Below are 20,138 nucleotides of genomic sequence, written 5' to 3'. Positions count from 1 at the left end.
CAATGTGAGTTTAACAGGGAGTGGCTGATTCTGTTATGCTGCTGCTAGTACGGCGGAGCAAAGGTGGCGAGGACGGAGACGCTACTGGGACGGCCTTCACGGCGTGTTCCGCCTTTTTCGTCGATATATGCATTTTTAAGCGATTTCAACTACATCATTATCGATTCGGACTGCAGTCTCTGTTTATGCAAGTAGAGGTGGTCTGAATAACCCCTTTTTAGTTTATGGAGCGCTTCTAAAAAATTGAGCCGACGAGTCTTCTTTTGGATGAGGCCACAAGTACGAAATATCTCACGACTATGATGGTCAAAGTCGACATGGTGCCGTTAGTGATCTCATGTCGACCAAATACAGCTTATCGTTTGCACATATCGTTATTGTAGGTCTTACATACCGATCAGTCTCTTCTTCGGAAGAAAGTGTAGCAGAACAGCAGTCAAATGGGCCCACAGACGACGTAGTTTATTATGTTGCTGGCTAGGTGACTGACGCTTTAGTTCATGGTCATATAATCCTAGTGATGATACTTTATATTATTAAATCAGCTTATATACAAATGAAACAAGCATCTATTGTATAATTTGATAGCCCACCCGTAAATCTCTAGCTTCCATGACGTGAGTTGTGCATAAAGGCTGAAGGATCGGTTAAGCCAAAGTGCTTCGATATTTCCGCGCGCAGCTCGGTTATGAGTTTCGATATTGTTTCCCGACGTTGTTGTATCAACTACGTCGGAAGAGAACACAAGGTTGAGCCAAGAGTAAGCTAAATAGGCTCAGATCGATTTATTGAGTTATGAATAAACACTAGGTAGCGAAAACAAATCGGCTAGGGGCCCCGCAATCCTGAAAGGGGGTTCCCTTGCGGAAATTGCGTGTCATTGTAGCTGAAAATCGAGACGTGCATGAAAATTGGCAGCACCATCCAAACAATTGATCTCTTCATCCGATTGCTCTCCACCATCGTGCATTTGTACGCCAGCTGCAATCGTTTCATGCATAGTAGTATCAGCAGCCCCACCATCTCGTGCAATCCAGTCAGAAAATGAGCTGGCTGCATCCATTGTGGTGGGACCAGCCACTGTTGGCAAGTCTGAGCCATCTGGAATTTGCTCAAATAACAAACCAAAACGAAGCTGTCGGTCCTTTGTTTCTGTGTTGAAACTACTAAGAGCGTGCTCACTACGATACTGGATATGGAGATCAATCAACGAGTAAGCTTTTACTAATAGATGATGGGCCAAAACTGTGGTAGTAACAACAGCACAACTGGACAGTGTACCTCATTTCCGTCTCTAGCTTCATGAGGTAGAGAGGGTTGGACGGAAAGATATAAGTTTCACATTCTCAGACGGTTGTCTTGCTTTCTGCAACTTGTGACCCTGCGCCTCCAAGGCCCAAAAGGCAGATCCGCATTGTGATAGTTTTGGAATTGGAGCCCATGTCTCTGTCCGCCAGTTGTGAGATCCGGTTTGAAGCTAACCTTCGATGCACCAAGAAAACGTTTTTGCTTAGCACTAGTTTGCTTTACTGGTAGAATATTCTTGTCGCTGGAGTCAATTCCAAGCGACACCTCTACAACAGGCTGCAGCGCTCTACGTTTGTGAGCTGTTTCAAGCTCCTAAGATCCAGCAATCAAACACTCTGACACAGTTATATCGCAGCCTAACTTGCAATATTTGTTTCACATACATTTGTAAAGTATTTTAATAAGCTCAAGTAATCTCTTAAACTTTCTACAGGCCCTGAAAACGATACTTCATCGTCACAAATTCACCCGCAATAAGGATTCCGCTGCCTTTGATCCATGCGAACACTGGCTGTGGTGATGCGTCGGAAGCAGCCTTCTTCGCTCGCTTCTCGCAGCTCTTCGACTGCAGGGAGGCAGATACAAGGGCTGCGTCGTCCACCGAGGTGCTACATGCCGAAGGGGGTATCAGAGCTGCCGGTGGCGCTTTTGAAGTCTGGGCGAGCGACACAAAAGTGGCCGGCACGTCGCCGACACTATTCACGCCCTACAGCTGACCCTCGAGGCTTGACATCACCTATATTGCTTCCACAGCTGCTTCAAACGTAGATGCCAATGGCGACAGCGCTTCGCCGCCGTGGAGACCTGCTTTAGCGCGCGGAGCAGCCCTCGTTGGATGCGCTGGCATGACTGGCGTTGCACCTATTCGATTGCTCGAAATTTAGCTAGAAAATTTTCTGTGGCGGACAAACCAGAGCTGGAGATGTTGATCTGCTGCCTTCATCTCTATTTCCAGTATCGTAGTGAACACGCTCTAACAATGGTGTTTGGTATCTATTTTAGAAGATATGTGTCTTTTCGGATATTTGTGTGCGAGTCTCTTTTTTTTTACTTTGATCCAATCTTTAGTGATCAATCCCAAAGATAAATAGAAAAGACGGTGTCGACACCAATTGGCGAGATACAACCTATCAGAGGGGCTAGTATGAATTTAGATAAGTTTATTAGAATAAATTAGTGTGGCCCTTGATCAATCCAACAATGTATTTGACTTCACTTTTTCAAGGCTCTCCCTACGTTCACCAACTTTTGGGTAGAAAACAGCCATTTGCTTTAAGGGATCCGACCCAGGGCAATACCGGTATCAACGGTACTTCCGAAAAAAAGTCTACGAGCTTGGCGATGAACTTACACTACACAACACGTCGCGAGCCACTGCACCAAGTCGATTAAACTGATGCACCCCACAGCGTTTTGCTACCTCTAGCACTACGATATTAACAATACTTCCTGGTGGAGTTTCGAAGCGAGATATGAGTGCATCCATACAGCTACACCCCCTGTAAATGAAATGGTGCAATTGATGTACTTAGTTATGCGTCTAAGCTAGTTACAATGTCCATAAAGACAGACTGGAACATGATGTACCTGCATTCATCCAGGTCCGTCGTGGAAATGTGATCAGGGGTCAAGTCTGTAGCATTTCGCCCTGCTTGGTGTTAGTTGCGACGTTAAGAAACGTCTCGACAACAAATACGCCGCAGTTATGCCCGACGTCTAGGTACCATGCCGATAAGCGTCGAATGGTCAGCGCCCAAGTTTTTTCAATCAGCGGCACCAATTTTCTCAGTACAATTGCTTCAACTTCGTCAAGATAGTCGTTTCTGCGTTTTGGGTCGTAAATCCAGATGAACTTGCTGCCAAAGTCGATAATTGCCCCGCACCAGTGCCTAATATCTACAGCAATATAGATAGGGACCAGGATAGCGCGGGTAGCTGCTACTTTACTCATCCCACACAGATTCGTGTCGATCATTCGTGCTCGGTCAGCATCAATTTCAAAGCCGAGAAATACAGAATCCACCACGTGCACGTCTGAAATTCTTCCATCTCGGACACGAATCCAAACATCTACCATTTTTAAAGCCGCCACGAAAACACATCCATCACAGAGCCATATCTCTCCTGCAAATTTTGTCAAGTCATCAAACTGTACGATAGTTTCCCCCACCTTCGATTTAAATGCCGAGTACATATTTATGGTGGGCACACGACTGGTGATTGCACGGCGAGTTTCTGTATCGGGTTTTGATTCAACCCATTTCATCAGCTTTTGGGCCGCCGAAATTTTCTTCTTTAGACAATGCCATTCGTACATGGTGTCGGTATCGGTGAGAGAGAACGTTCCAACATCTAAGATTGATACGATAATGTCATCATGTGGCGGCATACGTCCAGACTCTGATAGCTCGCGAGCTGTAGCATTCCTTCCGGCCGGTTGTGATTTGTGCACGAGAGCTTCTGGAAGAACGAACCGGATACTTGATTCGACTGTTTTTGTCATCCCTGGCGTAACTACGTGTCCTTTGGGCCGCTGAAGATGGTTTTGTGTGCTGTAGCCGAGCTGCACTGAACACAGGCCCAACTTGCTTTAGCGACAGGTTCTTTTGGCTTACACACTTCCGTAAATCAGACAGATTAATATAGCCGTATGTGCTGACCTGCTGGACAAGTGTCTTCGTCTCTTCAAATTCCTTTCGTCGCTTCGCCTTCTTTGTTGATGTCTTTTCCCTTGGACGTCCAGCCGGCTTACTTGCAATATTCAACACAATGTTGACTATTCCTTCATCGAAACCGCTCTCAAGATAGTCAAGGTTCAGCGTTCTTTTTGCTCGAACCGAAGGAGACGCAGGTATAGGAATCGGTGACGAAGTCAGATCAAGAGTAGCAGCCATTTCACCGTCATGCTCTGAACTGGTCGCTAGCTCACCAGTGTTGGTGATATTTTCAACAATGCTTGTGACTGGTTCACCAATACGTTTGCCTTGTTCACACCTTTTTTCCTCCGGATCCCCAACGTTTGTGACACACTCACCAACACTCACCAATGTTTGTGACACTCACCAGCTTCCTCTGCACTAGCGGCGTGTTCCCCATCAGTGCCGGCATGGCACACTGGTGGCTTGTCGTTATGACGAGCAACTCTCTCCGACTCCGTAAGATGTCGAGCCAAGCACAAAAATTTTGAGATCCCTTGTCGGCTACGACTTCTGCGATCCTCTGGCACACGGAAAATACTGACCGATATTTTTCATTATGACCGAGGACACGATGAGGAAAGCTTCAAAGTCGTGGACGTAACGCTTCTGCGTGACGTCAACAGGGGCTGCATCATCTTTTTCGTCCTCGTCTGCAAGCAGCCACCGACCTGGTATTGCCTCATACGGAATGATTGAGTGCATGCCCGATTTTTGCCACCTTAGAAATAGCATATGGCTGCAAGGAAGCAGTACGATCTGATCGAAGGCGCAACTGCAAGTGGCTTAAACCAAGCTGACTGCGTATTGCCCGCCCGATTTCGCACTAGTTATGGTAAATACACCTGGCGAGCTTTCATCACTCGACGTGTCGTACACCTCTTTGCCAACATACTCATCTCTTCATCATAGGTCTGGTTGTATCGAAACCCCACGCGCTTAACTTTGGCAGTGTACGGATCTTCAGCGGACTGTGGTAAGAGCAGAAGGTGGTCAATGCACTCGTCCGTGGCCATATGTCGATGCCGTAAGTCCTTGGCAGAGCCCCAACTAGCCTCCAAGCGGTTGTTCGTGTTATTGTCGAGGTGAGGAATGTTTCCACGCTCGAACGTACACCACGGTTTTTTGCCGTTAAGCCAATTCTCAGTAAAATAGTCAAGGAAAGATGGCTTTCCTGCACACAGTTTCTCCAAGGCGGACAGGTAATCATAGAAAAGACTCTCATTTTGTGCATGAATCATCATCGTGACAATATTTTTGATGTACAGCTTCTCAAACGCAGAAAGTCCGTAGTCTTTCTTGCTAAATTCTTGCCTGAGATAGTCGATGACGTGGAAATGGCAGAGAATAACTGTCGCGCACGGAAACTCTTCACGTAGCAGTGCCAACTCAGTGAAGATTTTGTCAATTACGATGACTTTCACGTCTGTCCACACTGGGTTATTCTGCTAGAAAGCTTGTACCGCGTGCAACATGCTCAATTGCTTTCGCCATCAACAAGTGCGTGTTGCGCAAATGATCTACACCCGAACTTGTCTGTGACCATAAAGCTAAACAGGTGATACCTACATGAGCGTAAACAGTTCACAAATTCGTGCGCGTGTCAGTGAGAGGCTCACAAACATTGGTGATCCGAACGAAATCTTGAGGAGCACCTTACCGATAAATATTAGGCCCGTAAGTAGTATCACCACAGATCGCTTCGAGGAACTTGCGTACCATCCTTCTCATGTGCGCCGTCTGAAAAGTAATACACGACGTAAGGCCAGTTGCCTTATCGCGGGAAAACATTTACAGCGTTTCCAGGGCGTTCGCTAAAGTCTCGCAAGACCTGTGTCACTCGCTCATTGTCGTGTCCTGACGTGTACGTCTCCCGACGCATTTTTGCGAATAGATTTTCCACATCTTTAGGCAGCACTGGGTAGCCCGACACTTCTTTTAGATATCGCAGGATTTTTCCTTCTTGTATCCGCCTATAATCAGACACAAATCCTGTAAACAATTTTACCTTTAAAGCAGTACTCGTTCGCTTACCTTGCACCAGTGTCTTGACCACACCTCGCGTTCCAGGGGGCGTTATTTTACGAGCCTCAGCGTAGGAGTAGTAGACGTCCCGTCCGACGTTATGGCTGTGCGTCGCAATATGGGATGTAACCCGAACCTTATACTCGTGCTCCTTGACGTGGACAAGCACTGCGTTCAGCTTTGTTGGGCACTCGATGGAGCATATGTTGTGGCTGATTCTTGACCCCTTTCCTCTGAGCTTGAACGGCCACCCGTGCGTACAGATAAGCGTCTTCGTATAGAACTTGTGAGTCTCGTCGAAAAGATGTGATGTTTTCCCTCGTCGACTTGACGAAAGCTGACGCTGTTTGTTGCGGTCAGCTACAGAGTTAGTAGAGCAAATCTTGTATAGCTGATGCGTCTCGTCCTAATACCTGCTGTAGAGAATGCATATTAGCGCAAGAAAACCACAGGTATAGATCCACGAGCACGTACGTTTTAAACTCTTCATGAATCGCGCCCCAAGACGAAACCTCCCCGCTGAGCTGGCAGAAAGAGACTCTGGTGCCTTCGCTACCATCACTGTCGCTGGCATGGGCACGCTTCTTCGCCTTCTGCGTGGACATCGCTCCCCGAGGGAACTGCTTGCTCAGCGGAGAAGGCTGGGGCGGAGGTTATTTTTTTAGTGGAAGGCAGAAGGGACACAAAATCTCTAAAAACTAAAAAAAAATAGACAGCTGCCCAGCGGTATCTCGGTAACCCTAATTTGGCTTTTCTCGCAGCAAAAACACTGGTGAACGTAGGCACTTCCTTTTTCTAAAAGCAGAAAAAATTGGCAACCAAAAAATAGGTCGCTTTCTATTTGGACAGCGCTCTATTAATAAGTCGGATTATCGATTAAATGTCAGATAATAAAAAAAAGAACGCCGTCTTACTAAGGTTCCTTAGTTCGCCTGTTAATAATCCTACCGGTAGGACGCCCATAAATCCTACGGGTAGAACAGGCTGAAGAGTGGTGGTTTACAATGGTACTTCCTAGAAGTATGTTTTAATCTTACCTATACTAGCTGTCTTGTGATGCTGCTAGGTGCTGGTGGTAGCACGTTCTACCTGTCATCGCTCCACATAGCGCATAATAGCTATCCGTATTGCAGTCTGAGCATGTGGTACAATAGAACGACGCCTTCCTCTTGCATATCTTGCAGCGTCGTTGTGCTCGTTGCGGTGTCTTCTTCAGCCGTTGGTATTGAGGGCGGTCTCCTAAGACCAGCAGCGTGTGAGCAGGAACGCTGGTGTCATTCATATCACAATCAGCATTACCATCTCTCCTCACTCGGCCTGTCAGATAGTCATTGAAATTAACTGGTGCACCAATCGGGAAGCGAATTCGCCAAACGCAACAGTGGAACAGGCCACGATATTATTGCTCTTTGTCTCGTGCTGATAAGCAAGATAGGCGTCCACTATAACCATTCCGAGAATTGTGGCAAATATTATGTGCGCCCACGAATGGGTGAGCCATTGACGCTACATCTCTAGTGACCCCTGTCTATAATGGTCGTGCACGTCAATAGTTGAAAAATGTCGGAAGAAAAGCTCCACCATGTACGGCCGAGGTATTCTTTTTTCGTAGCGCTCTGTGCGAATTTCGCCACCTTCAACAACACGCCGATGTCGAGCACGCACACTATCAGAACCCGGTAGTGTGGTTCCTCTGTTAGATATTATCGCTTTGGGCTTTCGATCATTCCAGCAAAGTGCGTACATTTTGGATCCATTTGAGCAGCTGCTCTCCATTACTGTGTGACTGCCACGAGGCCGAGAAACACTAGACCAACTTTTTAGATAGGCCATAGGATATTCTCTAGTCGCAGTCTTGACCATACCCATGAAATATAGTCCCATCATTGAATTGAGTTGAACAAGTGTCTTCACAGATGCGAAGGCACTATCGGCGACGACGGTGCGACCGCTGCCGGCGTAAGGTTGAGCAAGTCGCAGCACAACAGCAGTACCTTCTCCAAATTCGGCATTGTATGCTTTTTGACGTTGCCGCTGCGCACCTTCCATTATAAGTAGACCTAGCAAAATTCCAGTGTCCCCATCACCAATAGATTTCAGCTCCGCACCAACACCCTCGGGTTTTCGCTGGATCTTGGTAAGATGGGGGATTCCGTCATGTGTATACTTCTCCTCTCTTCCTTGCCAGGAGCTCATGCATTCATCCACGAATAGCACCGCTCCAGGAGATATAACCCTTTTTCTTTGCTCGTTAAATGAATTAATTAGAAGTCTAACGGCCTGCCACGGGTCGTCAGCTGGTGCCTGGCTTAGCGCAAACCGAAGAGCGCTTTGAATGTTCTGAAAAGTACGGCACGTCATTCCATAGAGCTGACCAAAATTTGCAGCAGTTCCCACGCTTCTTTCTGGCACGGACGCGTTCCAATATACCGTTAGGGGGCCGCGTCTGGGCTCAAGAGTCATAGCCAACCTGCTGCCAATCCAGCGAAAGAATTCACCTCGACCGATAACTCCTTGGCGTCTCTCCACCAGCAGCGTATTCGTTTCTTGTATCGTAGTCTGCAACGACCCCATAGGGTACATGAGATAGAAGTAAGATACAAACGAACGTTCCCCCAGCAGCAAATGCGATGGCCAGTGAATTGATGCCTTACGCGCAAGGACAAAATCCGCGGGGTCAATTAATACAGCATCACAATGTATCCATCGTCTCCCGTGGGCATACACACTTCCGTCGTCTTCATTCTCGGCTCTCGACAATCCACTATCACCACCATCGACAGTAATGATGCTATTAGCAGCATTCTCTCTCTATTCATCTGACGAACTGTCACTAATGCTCATGTCCGATCTAGAGTCTGCAGCGTCAACACCTGCGTCTCCTTCCTCATCAGGAACTTCTCGGGCGAGGTCAGATGGTGTCCAAGCAGCTACTTCCACTTCGCGACGTATTGAGCGCGCTGAGATGGTCTCTGCAATCCCTGAGTCCCACTGAACCTTGTACGAGCGCATACTTGACTCCTTGTTTACTATAAGTACGACCCCACGCCGCTCCGCGAGCTTCTTAGACTTTCCCTCTACGCGATCTCCTGGAGTAAATGGCGGCTGCATTACGTGTCCGTTTGCTTTGCTTCGAATGGCGGAAACAAAAGCTGCCCTTCGGCTATCAAAAGAACCAGTCACACGGCTCAAATGAATAGCCAATTAATGACGTACGAGCTGAAAACTCTGACGCACCGGTAGGACAATCGTCCTACCCGTAGGACGATTTGAGAGCTAAGGCTAGCTTTTATTCTCCCGAAAGAGCCATTTTCTAAAGTAAAGCCTTTCACATTTTATAATAAAAAATCAATGAAAGGATTAGAAATTGTCGAGCCTTCAAGTAGTAATATTTAAAACTTTAAATAACGACAGAGAGGATAATCTGAACGGAACAGTACTCGAGCTCACCCGCACTGGGCATGTCCAGCTTGACGTCAAACACGAGGCCGTCACCGAAGCGAGACTTGAGGTGCTGCACACTACCCAAGCATCGAAGACGACCACCGACCATGATACCGACACGCGAGCACAGAGCCTCGCACTCTTCCATGTTAGAAGAAGATCTGTAACCGAGTGTAACCACGGTTACGGTATAGTGGTATTTCGCCCGCCCGCTCTCCGGATGGGACTACTGCGGAATAAGGTGTGAGGATGAATGGCCAGAGGAAGAAGCAAGGTATGAGTAGAACGTAGTTAGCTTCCTCTCACTTCTCAATATACGACGGTTTCCTCACATCTACTAATAGGTTATGAGCCCAAGCAACGATACTGTCGCCGCGGAGTCAGCCCGCGGGCATCCGGACGCAGATGTCGGTCGTGAAAGGACCAACAGCAGCAAGTATGGAGGCGACGACGAAGTCAAGGAGACGAGGGACCCACAGCAGAAGCTGGTGGATCTCCTCACCGGCCTCACAGAGCGCATGGAGCGCCTAGAGGAGTCGCAGAAGCTGGTGGATCTCCTCACCGGCCTCACAGAGCGCATGGAGCGCCTAGAGGAGTCGCAGAAGCGACAGGAGGAGCAGCAGCGAATCGCTGGAAGGGAGCCAAGTGTATTCGAGTCGGCCATAGGCCTAGGAAGGGCCATGGACCGAGAAGCACTGGATAGGACGCCAACAAGGAATTCCCCGGCAATGTCTCCAGCCACGTACTTCGGTGTGAAGCAGCGCGGCTACGGGTTCAAGAACGCAGCGGCTAACGTGGAGATGGCACAGCTCCTCAGCCAGCGCTGCCACAGCATTACGTGCCCCCGCGCATGTACCAGGCGCACGTTCAGCCGCCAACCATGCCGCACGGCATGCCGGCTCCAGCTCAGGGTTTTCCTCGTGTGCCGGATACGCGCCAACGGAAGCTTGGCATCCGTCACTTCGACGGCAAGGAGCTGTATCAAGGCCTCGGCAGTGGTTTTCTGTCTTGGGGCAAACGGTTCGTGCGTCAGATACTATTTGCGGAACGCGCAAGTGGCTTCACGTGGACAGAGGAAGTAAAGGTGGATGTCCTCGGTCATCACCTTACCGGCATGGCTGAGAGATACTACAACCAGCAGGTTGAGGGGTGGTGGGAAGAGGAGCCGACGTTGGAGCACGCCATGCAGCGATTGCTGCACACGTTCGCGACTAAGATAACGCCCGCCCAGAGCATGAAGATGTTTACAGCGCCAAAGAGCTCCAAGCGCAGCTGGACTGAGCACTATCTCTACCTGGTGGCTGTGAGTGAGGCGTGTGGAGGCGCCGACAACCTCGTCTTGGACAACATCGTCCACTACGCGGACGCGTCGATGAGAGTGTCGATGCTGTCCAGACTGAACCTTGGCCGGACGGATTACCTGCGGCAAGCGGAGGAGCTGGCCCACTTTGCACAGTCCACGGAGATCGAGCTACGAGGTAAGAACCTGGGACGTGACGTTGTGAACAACGTACACGATGATCGCATAGACGACAGGAAGTGTTTTAAATGCGGAAAGGTTGGGCACTTAAAGGCATTGTGCCCGAACAACAAACGAGGAGGGACTGAGCGAGGCGCCAGAGCGGATTTTGTCCTGGCAGTGGATAACTCAGTCAATGAAAAAGGTGTATGGATCCTCGACACTGGATCAAGTCGGCACCTCGTTAACGACGAGGACTTGCTTGAAGACCCAGAGGACTTCGAGAGCGAGTGTGTTGCTGCCGACGGAGGAGCTCTGAGGGTAACCAAGCGTGGCAGCATAGTGCTGGAAACCATGGCTATGGGAAAGAAAACTACGGTGGGACTACTGGATGTTCAGTACGCAGAGAACTTGGAGCAGAACATTATCTCCTACGGAATGCTAGAGAAGAAAGGCTACAAGATTGACTACCGAGGACAACATCGTGTAGTTGCTGCAATGACTGGAGGACCAGCAGTGTTCGACGTAGAGAAAGTCAACAACGTGTTGGTGGTGCGCGCGCAAGTACAGGGGCGTGAAAGAAGCGCCGGCGACGTACTCATGTCGGTACTGGCGCCAAGCGAACAGAATGAGGAGGTAGGACAAGACGTACAGAGGGGCACGCTGATGCACTTTCACCGCCGCCTAGGACATCTCAACTACGATACTATTCTCAAGATGGCCAAGAATCCTGCGTCTGGAATCTTTCTCACGGATGAGAAGCGAGCGAACTGCTTGGCCTGCGCACAAGGAAAGCAAACGAAGAACAAACAGTCCAGGAAGGACACAGGAGCCAACGCACCTATCGACGTCATTGGCGGTGTTATATGCTCAGATCTCAAGGGACCAATGACGCCAAGAGACAGACTCGGCAACAGGTACATAGTGAACTTCGTCGATCACAGGACGAACTATTGCAGGATCTTCTTGGCACGGACGAAGGACGTTGCTGCTCAGAAGTTTAAACACTTCATGGCGTTTTTTGAGCGCCAGTTTAACTGTCGTATCCATGTGCTGCGGACGGATGGAGGAGGTGAATACCAGACTCTAGATTTGTTTTGTAAAGAAACTGACATTGCGCGGCAAGTAAGCGAGCCCAGGAATCAAGCCAGCAACGAAAAAGCAGAACGAATGCACCGCACCATTATGAACATGGTGAGAAGCATGGTGTTCGCGTGTGGTCTGCCACTCAGCTTCTGGGGAGACGCTGCAGAGTACGCGGCGTACATACTGAATAGGAGCCCGAGTAAGGCCAACCCCGGGTTCCAAGTCGCCGTTGCAGATGCTCACGAAGAGCACCCCCGACCTCAGCGACATCGTGGTGTTTGGGTCTCCGTGCACGGTACACACAGACGCCAAGAACAAGTCGCTAGGAGAACGCGGTAAAGCTGCGATAATCGTTGGTAAAAGCGATGAGATGAAGGGATACAGAGTCTACATCCCTAAGGACAAAGTGGTCGTGGTGACCCAGCACGTACGGAATGTGGAGACGCTCACGGACGTACAGAACGAGCAGCTGAGGCGCGTACACCTCGAGGAGTCGGAAGAGACAAACGAGGAAGACCGCAATGCGAATGCTGCCAGTACGGGAGCGGGATCGAAAGGGAAAAAGAAAGTCAAAAGGAAGTCCAAGGGCGGTTGGACACGGGAAAGGCATCGGACGAGGTCGACTACTCAAAAGGCTGCTGGAGCAGGAACGACTAGTGACGATAATAGTCAGGATGGGGCGATACACGACGTGGTAAATAACGTGCGTGAGGCGGACCCCAAGAACTATGGACAAGCAATGAAGAGTGGGCTCAAGGACGCGTGGGTAATTGCTATGGTAGAAGAGGTGCGAGCTCTTGAAGAGAATGGAGTGTGGACAGTCGAGGTACCGCCAGCTGGCAGCCACGTACTGCACACTAAATGGGTCTTTAAGACCAAGACGGACGCCGACGGCGCCATCGAGCGGTTCAAAGCTCGGTTGGTTGCTTGCGGAAACGAACAGCTCTTTGGCATTGATTACAACCTCACGTTTGCGGCGGAAATGGAGCTGAGCACCGTAAAGATAGTGCCGGTGTTTGCTCGGCGCTGGCGTGTGCCTGCCCGACACGGGGACATTACCAAACGCGTACGTCAAGGCGGACAAAGAGCAACATTTGGAGATTTATCTGGCTATACCAAAGGGCATGCAAATATCTGAGGCGGTGCTACGCGCTCTCGCGTGACACCAGCAGCAAGCTGGTGCTGCGGCTCAAGAAGTCGCTGTATGGTTTGAAGCAAGCGGGGCGCTTGTGGAGCAAGCTACTACACGCTAAGTTGGAGGAGATCGGTTTCACTAGGTGCGTTACCGACATGTGCTTGTACTACAAGAAGCACGGCAGCGACATGACTCTGGTAGGAGTGTATGTGGATGACCTTCTAGTGACGGCCTCCAAACCAGAGCTAGTCGAAGATTGTTTTCAAGCGATGAGTGTTTTATCCATTAAGGATCTGGGTGTGGTACGAAAGTTCTTGGGCATGCGTGTAGAGCTTCATGAATCGGACGGTTACTCGTTGGATCAGCAAGCTGCGATTGAAGAGCTACTGGAGCAGTACGGGCTCGCGGACGCAAACGGAGTACGCGCACCAATCGGAGAAGAATGTAACGAAGCCGAATAAGGAGCACCGCAGCTGTTGATGCAGTCAGGAGGGCGCGGAGAGCCAACAAAACGAAGTTTCCAGTCTCTCGTCGGCAGCCTGCTATGGATAGCTCGCTGTACGAGACCAGACATTAGCTTTGCGGTCCACAAGGCCACGAGACGCACCCATCAGCCTACCGTAAACGACTGGAAGCTTGCGAAGCGGATCGCTAGGTACTTGAAGCAGACAAAGGAACTTAAGGTCAAAATGCGAGTAGACGCAGCCAGTGGAAGACGGATCTGTCTGGAAAGCTGGAGTGATGCGGATTTCGCGGCGGATAAGGCCGACAGGAAGTCGGTGACCGGCGGAGTTATCACTCTCGACGGGGCCATCGTGCAGTGGATATGTAAGAAACAGACTGGAGTGTCTCTATCCACGATGGAAGCAGAATTTACGTCAGCATCAAATGTCGGACGTGAGCTGCTTGGACTGCGAGAGCTCGTTAGGGAGCTGGAGTTTGCGGTGGTAGAGCCAATGACCATGTATATGGACAACCAGGCCGCCATCAGGCAGCTAGAGACCGAAGACAGTATGTCCAGTGCAAAGCACGTAGACATCCGAGTCAAGTTCATCTGCGATTTTGCACGGCGAGGTGTGATCAAACCAGGATATGTGGAGTCACGACTAATGAAGGCCGACCTTCTCACGAAGGCGCTTCCGGCAGCCAGATTGGACGAGCTTCGGAGGATTTTCATGTTGGAGTAGTAGCTGGCGAGCGCGACGAGCGAGGAGGAGTGTTAGAAGAAGATCTGTAACCGAGTGTAACCACGGTTACGGTATAGTGGTATTTCGCCCGCCCGCTCTCCGGATGGGACTACTGCGGAATAAGGTGTGAGGATGAATGAAGAAGCAAGGTACGAGTAGAACGTAGTTAGCTTCCTCTCACTTCTCAATATACGACGGTTTCCTCACATCTACTAATATTCCATGCTGTGTGTCGTCAGAACGATGGTCGACTCCTTGCCACGCGTAGAGATATCGGCGATAACGTCCCACATGAAGCGACGAGACACCGGGTCCATACCAGTGGACGGTTCATCCAGGAAAATGATGGCCGGGTTGCCAATCATCGCGATAGCCACGGACAGTTTGCGCTTGTTGCCGCCACTGAGACTTCCAGCCAATTTGTGCTCGAAGTCGCCGAGGTTCAGCTGCTGGATCTTCTCCATCACGACACGGTCCAGCGACGCCTGTGGGATGCCTTTGATAGCGCCAAACAACTCGAGGTGCTCGCGAACACTGAGAAGATCGAACAAGGCGTCGAACTGTGGGCAGTATCCAATCTGACGGCGAACTTCGATCTGCTGCGACAAAATGTCGAAGCCGCCCAGCGTAGCCGTTCCGTGTGACGGCTGAACGTCACCCGTGAGCATCTTCATCGTGGTGGTCTTGCCAGCGCCGTTGATACCAAGGAATCCGAAACACTCGCCGCGCTTCAAGCCAAACGAGAGGTTGCGCACAGCCACCTTGCCACCAGGGTAGATCTTCCGCAGTCCAACGAGCTTGACGGCATCTTCGTCCGCGTCTCCAGCAGCAACACGGTCTGCCTCCTTCTGAACGTCTTCGTCAATTTCGTTGTGCTCATCCTCGTTTCCGTGGTCGTGGTCCTTGGTCTTCGCGAAGGTTTTGGCGTAGTCGAGATACAGCGTCAGACAAGAGAAACCGATCGCTGAGAACGCGAGAAAGAGCAACTCCCAGCCCATAACATCTGTGCTGAACGGACTTGTCGTGCCGTCTTCGCTGTACTGGATGCTGTCGACGTCATTCGTGACCATACTGAGGAGTCCGTTGCCGAGGTTGAACAGCGGCGAGAAGCGATAGAAGAATTTGAGTACCGAGTTGACGTCGGAAGTCGAGTCGAACAGGTCCAAGATGAAGGACGTGATCATCAACACCACGCCAATCATAAAGTTGAGAACGATCGTGAACGTCTGCGCGGACGCATGTTCCTTGAAAAGGAACGACAGGCAGTACATGAATGGACAGATGGCCAGACCAAAGAGCACGAACAGGAGAATCACGGCGGGGAAGGTCTCGGACGAGCAGCTATCGCAGTCCTGGCCAGTTAGCGCCGAGATCTCGAACACATTGATCAGAATCAGCGACGATACACAGGGGAAATGTACATGGTCATATCCCAAATGTAGTTGGACAGCCAGAAGGCGGGCAACGATACGCTGGAGACCAATTGCTGGTGCTTCGAGTTGTGCTCTTTTTGCTTCTCCTTGGCCAAGAAAACCACGATAGACGCCGGCAAGAAGGTAAACGCGATGCACACGAAAAGAGCCGCAACAAACGAGGTGTTGGAGCTGAATACGGACTCTGCAGCATCGGTGTACGGCAACGGGTACTTGTTCACCTTGAGGTTCACATTTGAAGCCGAGTCGGTCGAGTTGTTAGCTGCAAAAAAAACGATACACTGCCTGGTCCATCAATGCCTTGAAAATCGCCGAAGAGTGAGACCCCGTAGTGTTAGTGAAGACGTTGTAGCCGAGCAAGTTCTGGTTGCTGTCGCCGTACACCAAGTAGCCTCCGTACTGGCCTTCCACAAGATCAGCGCCCTTGCCGTATCCCCGTTCGAATGCTTCCTGTCCCATGGCAACCATGTATCCAGTGTTTCCACTCGCGTTCAGTGCAGGGTCTGTGTACGTGACCCCGCACACAGTGGGCGAGTCAGAGTCGAAAGCTGGCTGTGGGATGGGGAGCGGCTGTACGTCGCCTGCGGAGTAAAAAGAGGATGTCATCACATCACTGCACCATTCGCCAGCCCCAGCTCCTGTCTGGCAAAAGTACGGCGTCGGGGTCTCATTACCAGAATACTCGTCAGCTGTCAATGCCTTCAAAGGATCATCTTCGATTGCCATACTGCCCTTTGAAATTCCCAGACCCGCGGCGATCAGCAGAACCGGCAGCGCAGCAATGTAGATGATGGCCTTTTTGTCGCGCTTGGCGTAGCGGTAACGCTTCAGTAGTAGGGCACGCAGGTGTCTCTGAAACATGGATTCGGTTGTGATGATCTCGTCACACGACTGGTAAAACCCATCCGAACCCACAGCGGTCATCCGCGCAGCGTATTTGCCAAGAGTGTGTTGGTTGTTCTCATCGCCCAACTCTGCCACCTTGATGAACACTTCCTCCAACGTGGTTACTGACACTCCATAGGACAGAAGACCCAATCTTTTCAACCGACGATCCATTTCTGCGAACATGGTGGCAAACTCGGACGAGCTGTTCAGAGGAAGTTGAAAGGCAATTTCACTACCGACGTTGCTCAGCAACACAGCAGCCGGCACGTACGATTGCACAAAAGCGGCCACAGCATCGTCGTCGCACTTAGCGTCGTCCTTCACCAGAGTCAGATTGTAGCCGGCACCAAAACGGTTCTTCAGGAACAGCGACGACCCGCAACAACGCATTTCACCTTCAGCCATGATAGCGATGCGGTCGCCTAGAATATCTGCTTCGTCCATAAAGTGCGTCGTCAGCACCATCACACGGTTGTTGCGGTTGTGGAGCAGAATCTCCCACGTGCTGCGACGACTGTACGGGTCCATACCGGAAGTGGGTTCGTCGAGGAACACCAGCGAGCTGTCACCCAGTAGTGACACAGCAACTGACAACTTACGCTTCATACCACCCGACAGATCGTTGGGCTTTGAGTTGCGCTTCTCGGTCAACCCAACTTCACGGATCTGTCTGTCCACCACGGCCTGTAGCTCTTGGTTCGCGTTAACCCTTAATCTGTCCGAAGAACTGGAGATGTTCCTCGACCGTAAGCTCTGGGAACAGAACGTCATGCTGGAAACAGATACCGAGCGACCGGCGCATCTCGTCCATGTCTTCGTTGATCGACAAACCACGGTAGGTTGCGTTACCACTGGAAGGGGCAGTCATACCCGTGAGCATCGAGATCAACGTGGTTTTACCAGCACCGTTGTGGCCCAGCAGACAGGTGATCTGATCCTTGTACATGGTGACATCAAGTCCCTTGACGGCTATCTTCTCACCGCCCGGAACCTGAAAGACCTTACGCAGTCGCTTAACTGTGAGGGCTTCACCGCGCTGTTCTTGTTCACGAAGGTCAGCGCTGACCGGTTCGAAGTTGGGGTTCATATCAACAGCATGCCCTCCCCCCACGATACCGTCCACCGCGCTCTCGACAGTTACTTGCTTTTGCTTGCGGCTCCGCCAATACGATGGTGAGACGGGGAAAAACCATTTGAGCAACGTGCCGTATTCCTTGGGCATAACCTTCTCAAAGTAAAGACCGAGAATTGTGTACAGCATCGTGTCAAAGACAAACATCATCAAAGCCGTGCTGAGACGATAGTTGTCACTGAGAGTGTCTATCGTCGAGAATTGCACACCCTCGCCAGTTTCTTCAGCATTTGCCAGCACGCCAATTCCAAGGCAAAGTGCCACGGGAGAAAGCACGAGCCGATGGTCTTGGCACTTTCGGCTGTGCCAGTCGAAAATCCTTGCGAAACTGCGTACATGGCAAAGAATGCCACCATTTCCACGAACGCACCGACACGAGCCTTGCTGAACAGAGTGCTGATGAAGAAAGCCAACGCCAGCACACTCAGTCCAAACAGGAAGAAAAAGAGGAAGGTGACGATCAATGAACTGTTGGGGAAGAGTCCTGCCAGACCGGCGAGTGCTTGGACAACAGCACCGACAAAGAGAATCGCTGCGTACGTCATGTACCACGTCAAGGTGATGGTCTTCTCAGTCACACCGAGGATTTTCATGAACTCTCGTAGACGCAGCTCGTTTTCTTGGATAAGCGCCACTAAAATTCGCGAGATAGTGAACAGATACGCCATGATAAAGATGATCAAAAAGACACTGGCCACGTTCGCGTAGAATGGAGAGCTGGTGTAGTTGCCAGCAGGAAACGGTGCGACCGTAGCTCCCATGATTGGCTGAGGCGCTTGACGTAGCGGCGTTAGAAGAGCTTCTCTGGTACTGCTCGATAACGAGGCCAGAGCACTCGACAGAGCAGCACTATCGGAAAGGCCCAACCCATTGAGAGCCTCTTTGATCAAACCATCGTTGCTCAAAACATCGAGAAGAGTGTCGTCAAGCTCTGTTGATGCGACTGCGGTAGTCTGTGAGCGCTGACAGAGGCCCGTAGTCGACTGGTTGGCAGAGTTCCATTCGGGCATACACGTTACAAAACGGGTGACAAGTGTCTGGAGAGTCATGAAACCTGTTAGAGTGTACGCAGTGTAGTAGTCCGTAACAATATCCTTCTGGAACGACTCGACATCCACAAGACCACCATCCGTGGTCGGCACGCGACCCACCGAGTCTCTACCATCACCTCGGGTTGCATTTAATCGCAGCGAGTACTCAATGGATCCAAACGTCCCGATGTCATCTCCCGACGGAGCCGAGTCAAACACAATCGCGGCGTATATTTTGGGGTTGCCGATTTTGTCGCCGTACGTGCTACTCTTCACGTAGTCCGTCAGCGCGTCGTTCGTGTCGAAGAACTGGATGCTTTCCTTGAACGACGGGATCGTCAGCGTCTCGGTCGTTGAGTTCATCAGATCCAGTCGAGGGTACCACAAATCCATGGCCTCTGCGAAGTAGTTGCGAGTGAAAGCATTGTCCGGTGCCACGCCAATCTTGTACGGCACAACCTTTCCGGCGCACTCAGTCCGAACGCTGAAGGGCGACGACGTGTTCGTATCGACCAGACCTCCAGCCAGCACTCCTGCCCGACAAGCAGCCAGGTCCGAGGCAGACAGATCTTCCAACCGCAGGCCATCCTCGATAGACTGACGAGCAAGTTTTAGCATGAGCCCGGTCATCGAGGACTCGTACATCGCGAATTTAGGCAAGTCAACGTCAACCCACTCGAAGCTTGGCCCAGTTGGCTGGAACAGGTTGTACCTGGTGCCGGCGGTATTGTCAGCGTCATCACTCCAGCCGGCCGGTACGTCAACAGTCTTCGTGATAAGCTTGAGAATTCCAAGCAGTACTATGAAGAAGGTGGGCACGAGGATCTCGCATGCGGTAGCAGCAGGCTGGCGCTTCTTGATGAGCCAGTTCTTCCACAGCAAAGACCGGCTGAACGTCCAAAATGTTTGTTGCTGAGCCAGATTTTCAGTGGAGGTGTGCATCAGCTTGTCTTGGAGAGCCATCTAAAAGACTTGGTCGGGTTTTTTCGTTTGTGTGGGTTTTTTTTTATTTCGGGATGTTTGCAGTCAGTTGGTGGTCGATTGAGGAATGAGGAAAGCAAAGTAATCGTTTTAGTTTGGCGAGGACAAGGAATCCATGTACTTCAAAGCCACGAAGGAGTCTTACGTTTGTGAGTAAGCATATTGGTCAGCCTGCTCACTACCATCTGCCTTGATGCAGAGCTACCATATTTCAGTAGAACGTACTGGATTCTTCGGGGGGTCGATAATGTCTCGCTTCACACTGAGATGGTATCTTACGCTCTCTCTGTTCAGACTCTATTGCTTCCTTTTCATATAACAGAGATCATTAGA

The 20,138-nt window shown here is 50.6% G+C and overlaps 2 protein-coding genes across 2 annotated transcripts; both read right to left on the bottom strand.

Moving 5' to 3' along the window:
- Positions 1 to 8,710: 8,710 nt before the first annotated feature.
- PITG_02099 (ATP-binding Cassette (ABC) Superfamily) lies at positions 8,711 to 9,621 on the bottom strand (the record flags this gene model as incomplete). The annotated part of the gene is made up of 3 exons (XM_002907023.1): positions 8,711 to 8,793; positions 8,903 to 9,106; positions 9,480 to 9,621. 3 exons carry the CDS (start codon positions 9,619 to 9,621, stop codon positions 8,711 to 8,713), a joined length of 429 nt encoding a protein of 142 aa, XP_002907069.1.
- A 5,080-nt stretch (positions 9,622 to 14,701) lies between these two features.
- Positions 14,702 to 19,787, bottom strand: PITG_02098 (ATP-binding Cassette (ABC) Superfamily; the record flags this gene model as incomplete). The annotated part of the gene is made up of 6 exons (XM_002907022.1): positions 14,702 to 14,765; positions 14,824 to 15,692; positions 15,749 to 15,994; positions 16,056 to 17,317; positions 17,370 to 18,014; positions 18,089 to 19,787. 6 exons carry the CDS (start codon positions 19,785 to 19,787, stop codon positions 14,702 to 14,704), a joined length of 4,785 nt encoding a protein of 1,594 aa, XP_002907068.1.
- Between the last annotated feature and the right edge of the window lie 351 nt (positions 19,788 to 20,138).

Source organism: Phytophthora infestans, genomic scaffold (assembly GCF_000142945.1).
Source record: "Phytophthora infestans T30-4 supercont1.3 genomic scaffold, whole genome shotgun sequence".
Lineage (NCBI taxonomy): Eukaryota > Oomycota > Peronosporomycetes > Peronosporales > Peronosporaceae > Phytophthora > Phytophthora infestans.
Note: the sequence above shows the minus strand (reverse complement) of the source record. Positions and strands in the feature narration are given on the sequence as shown.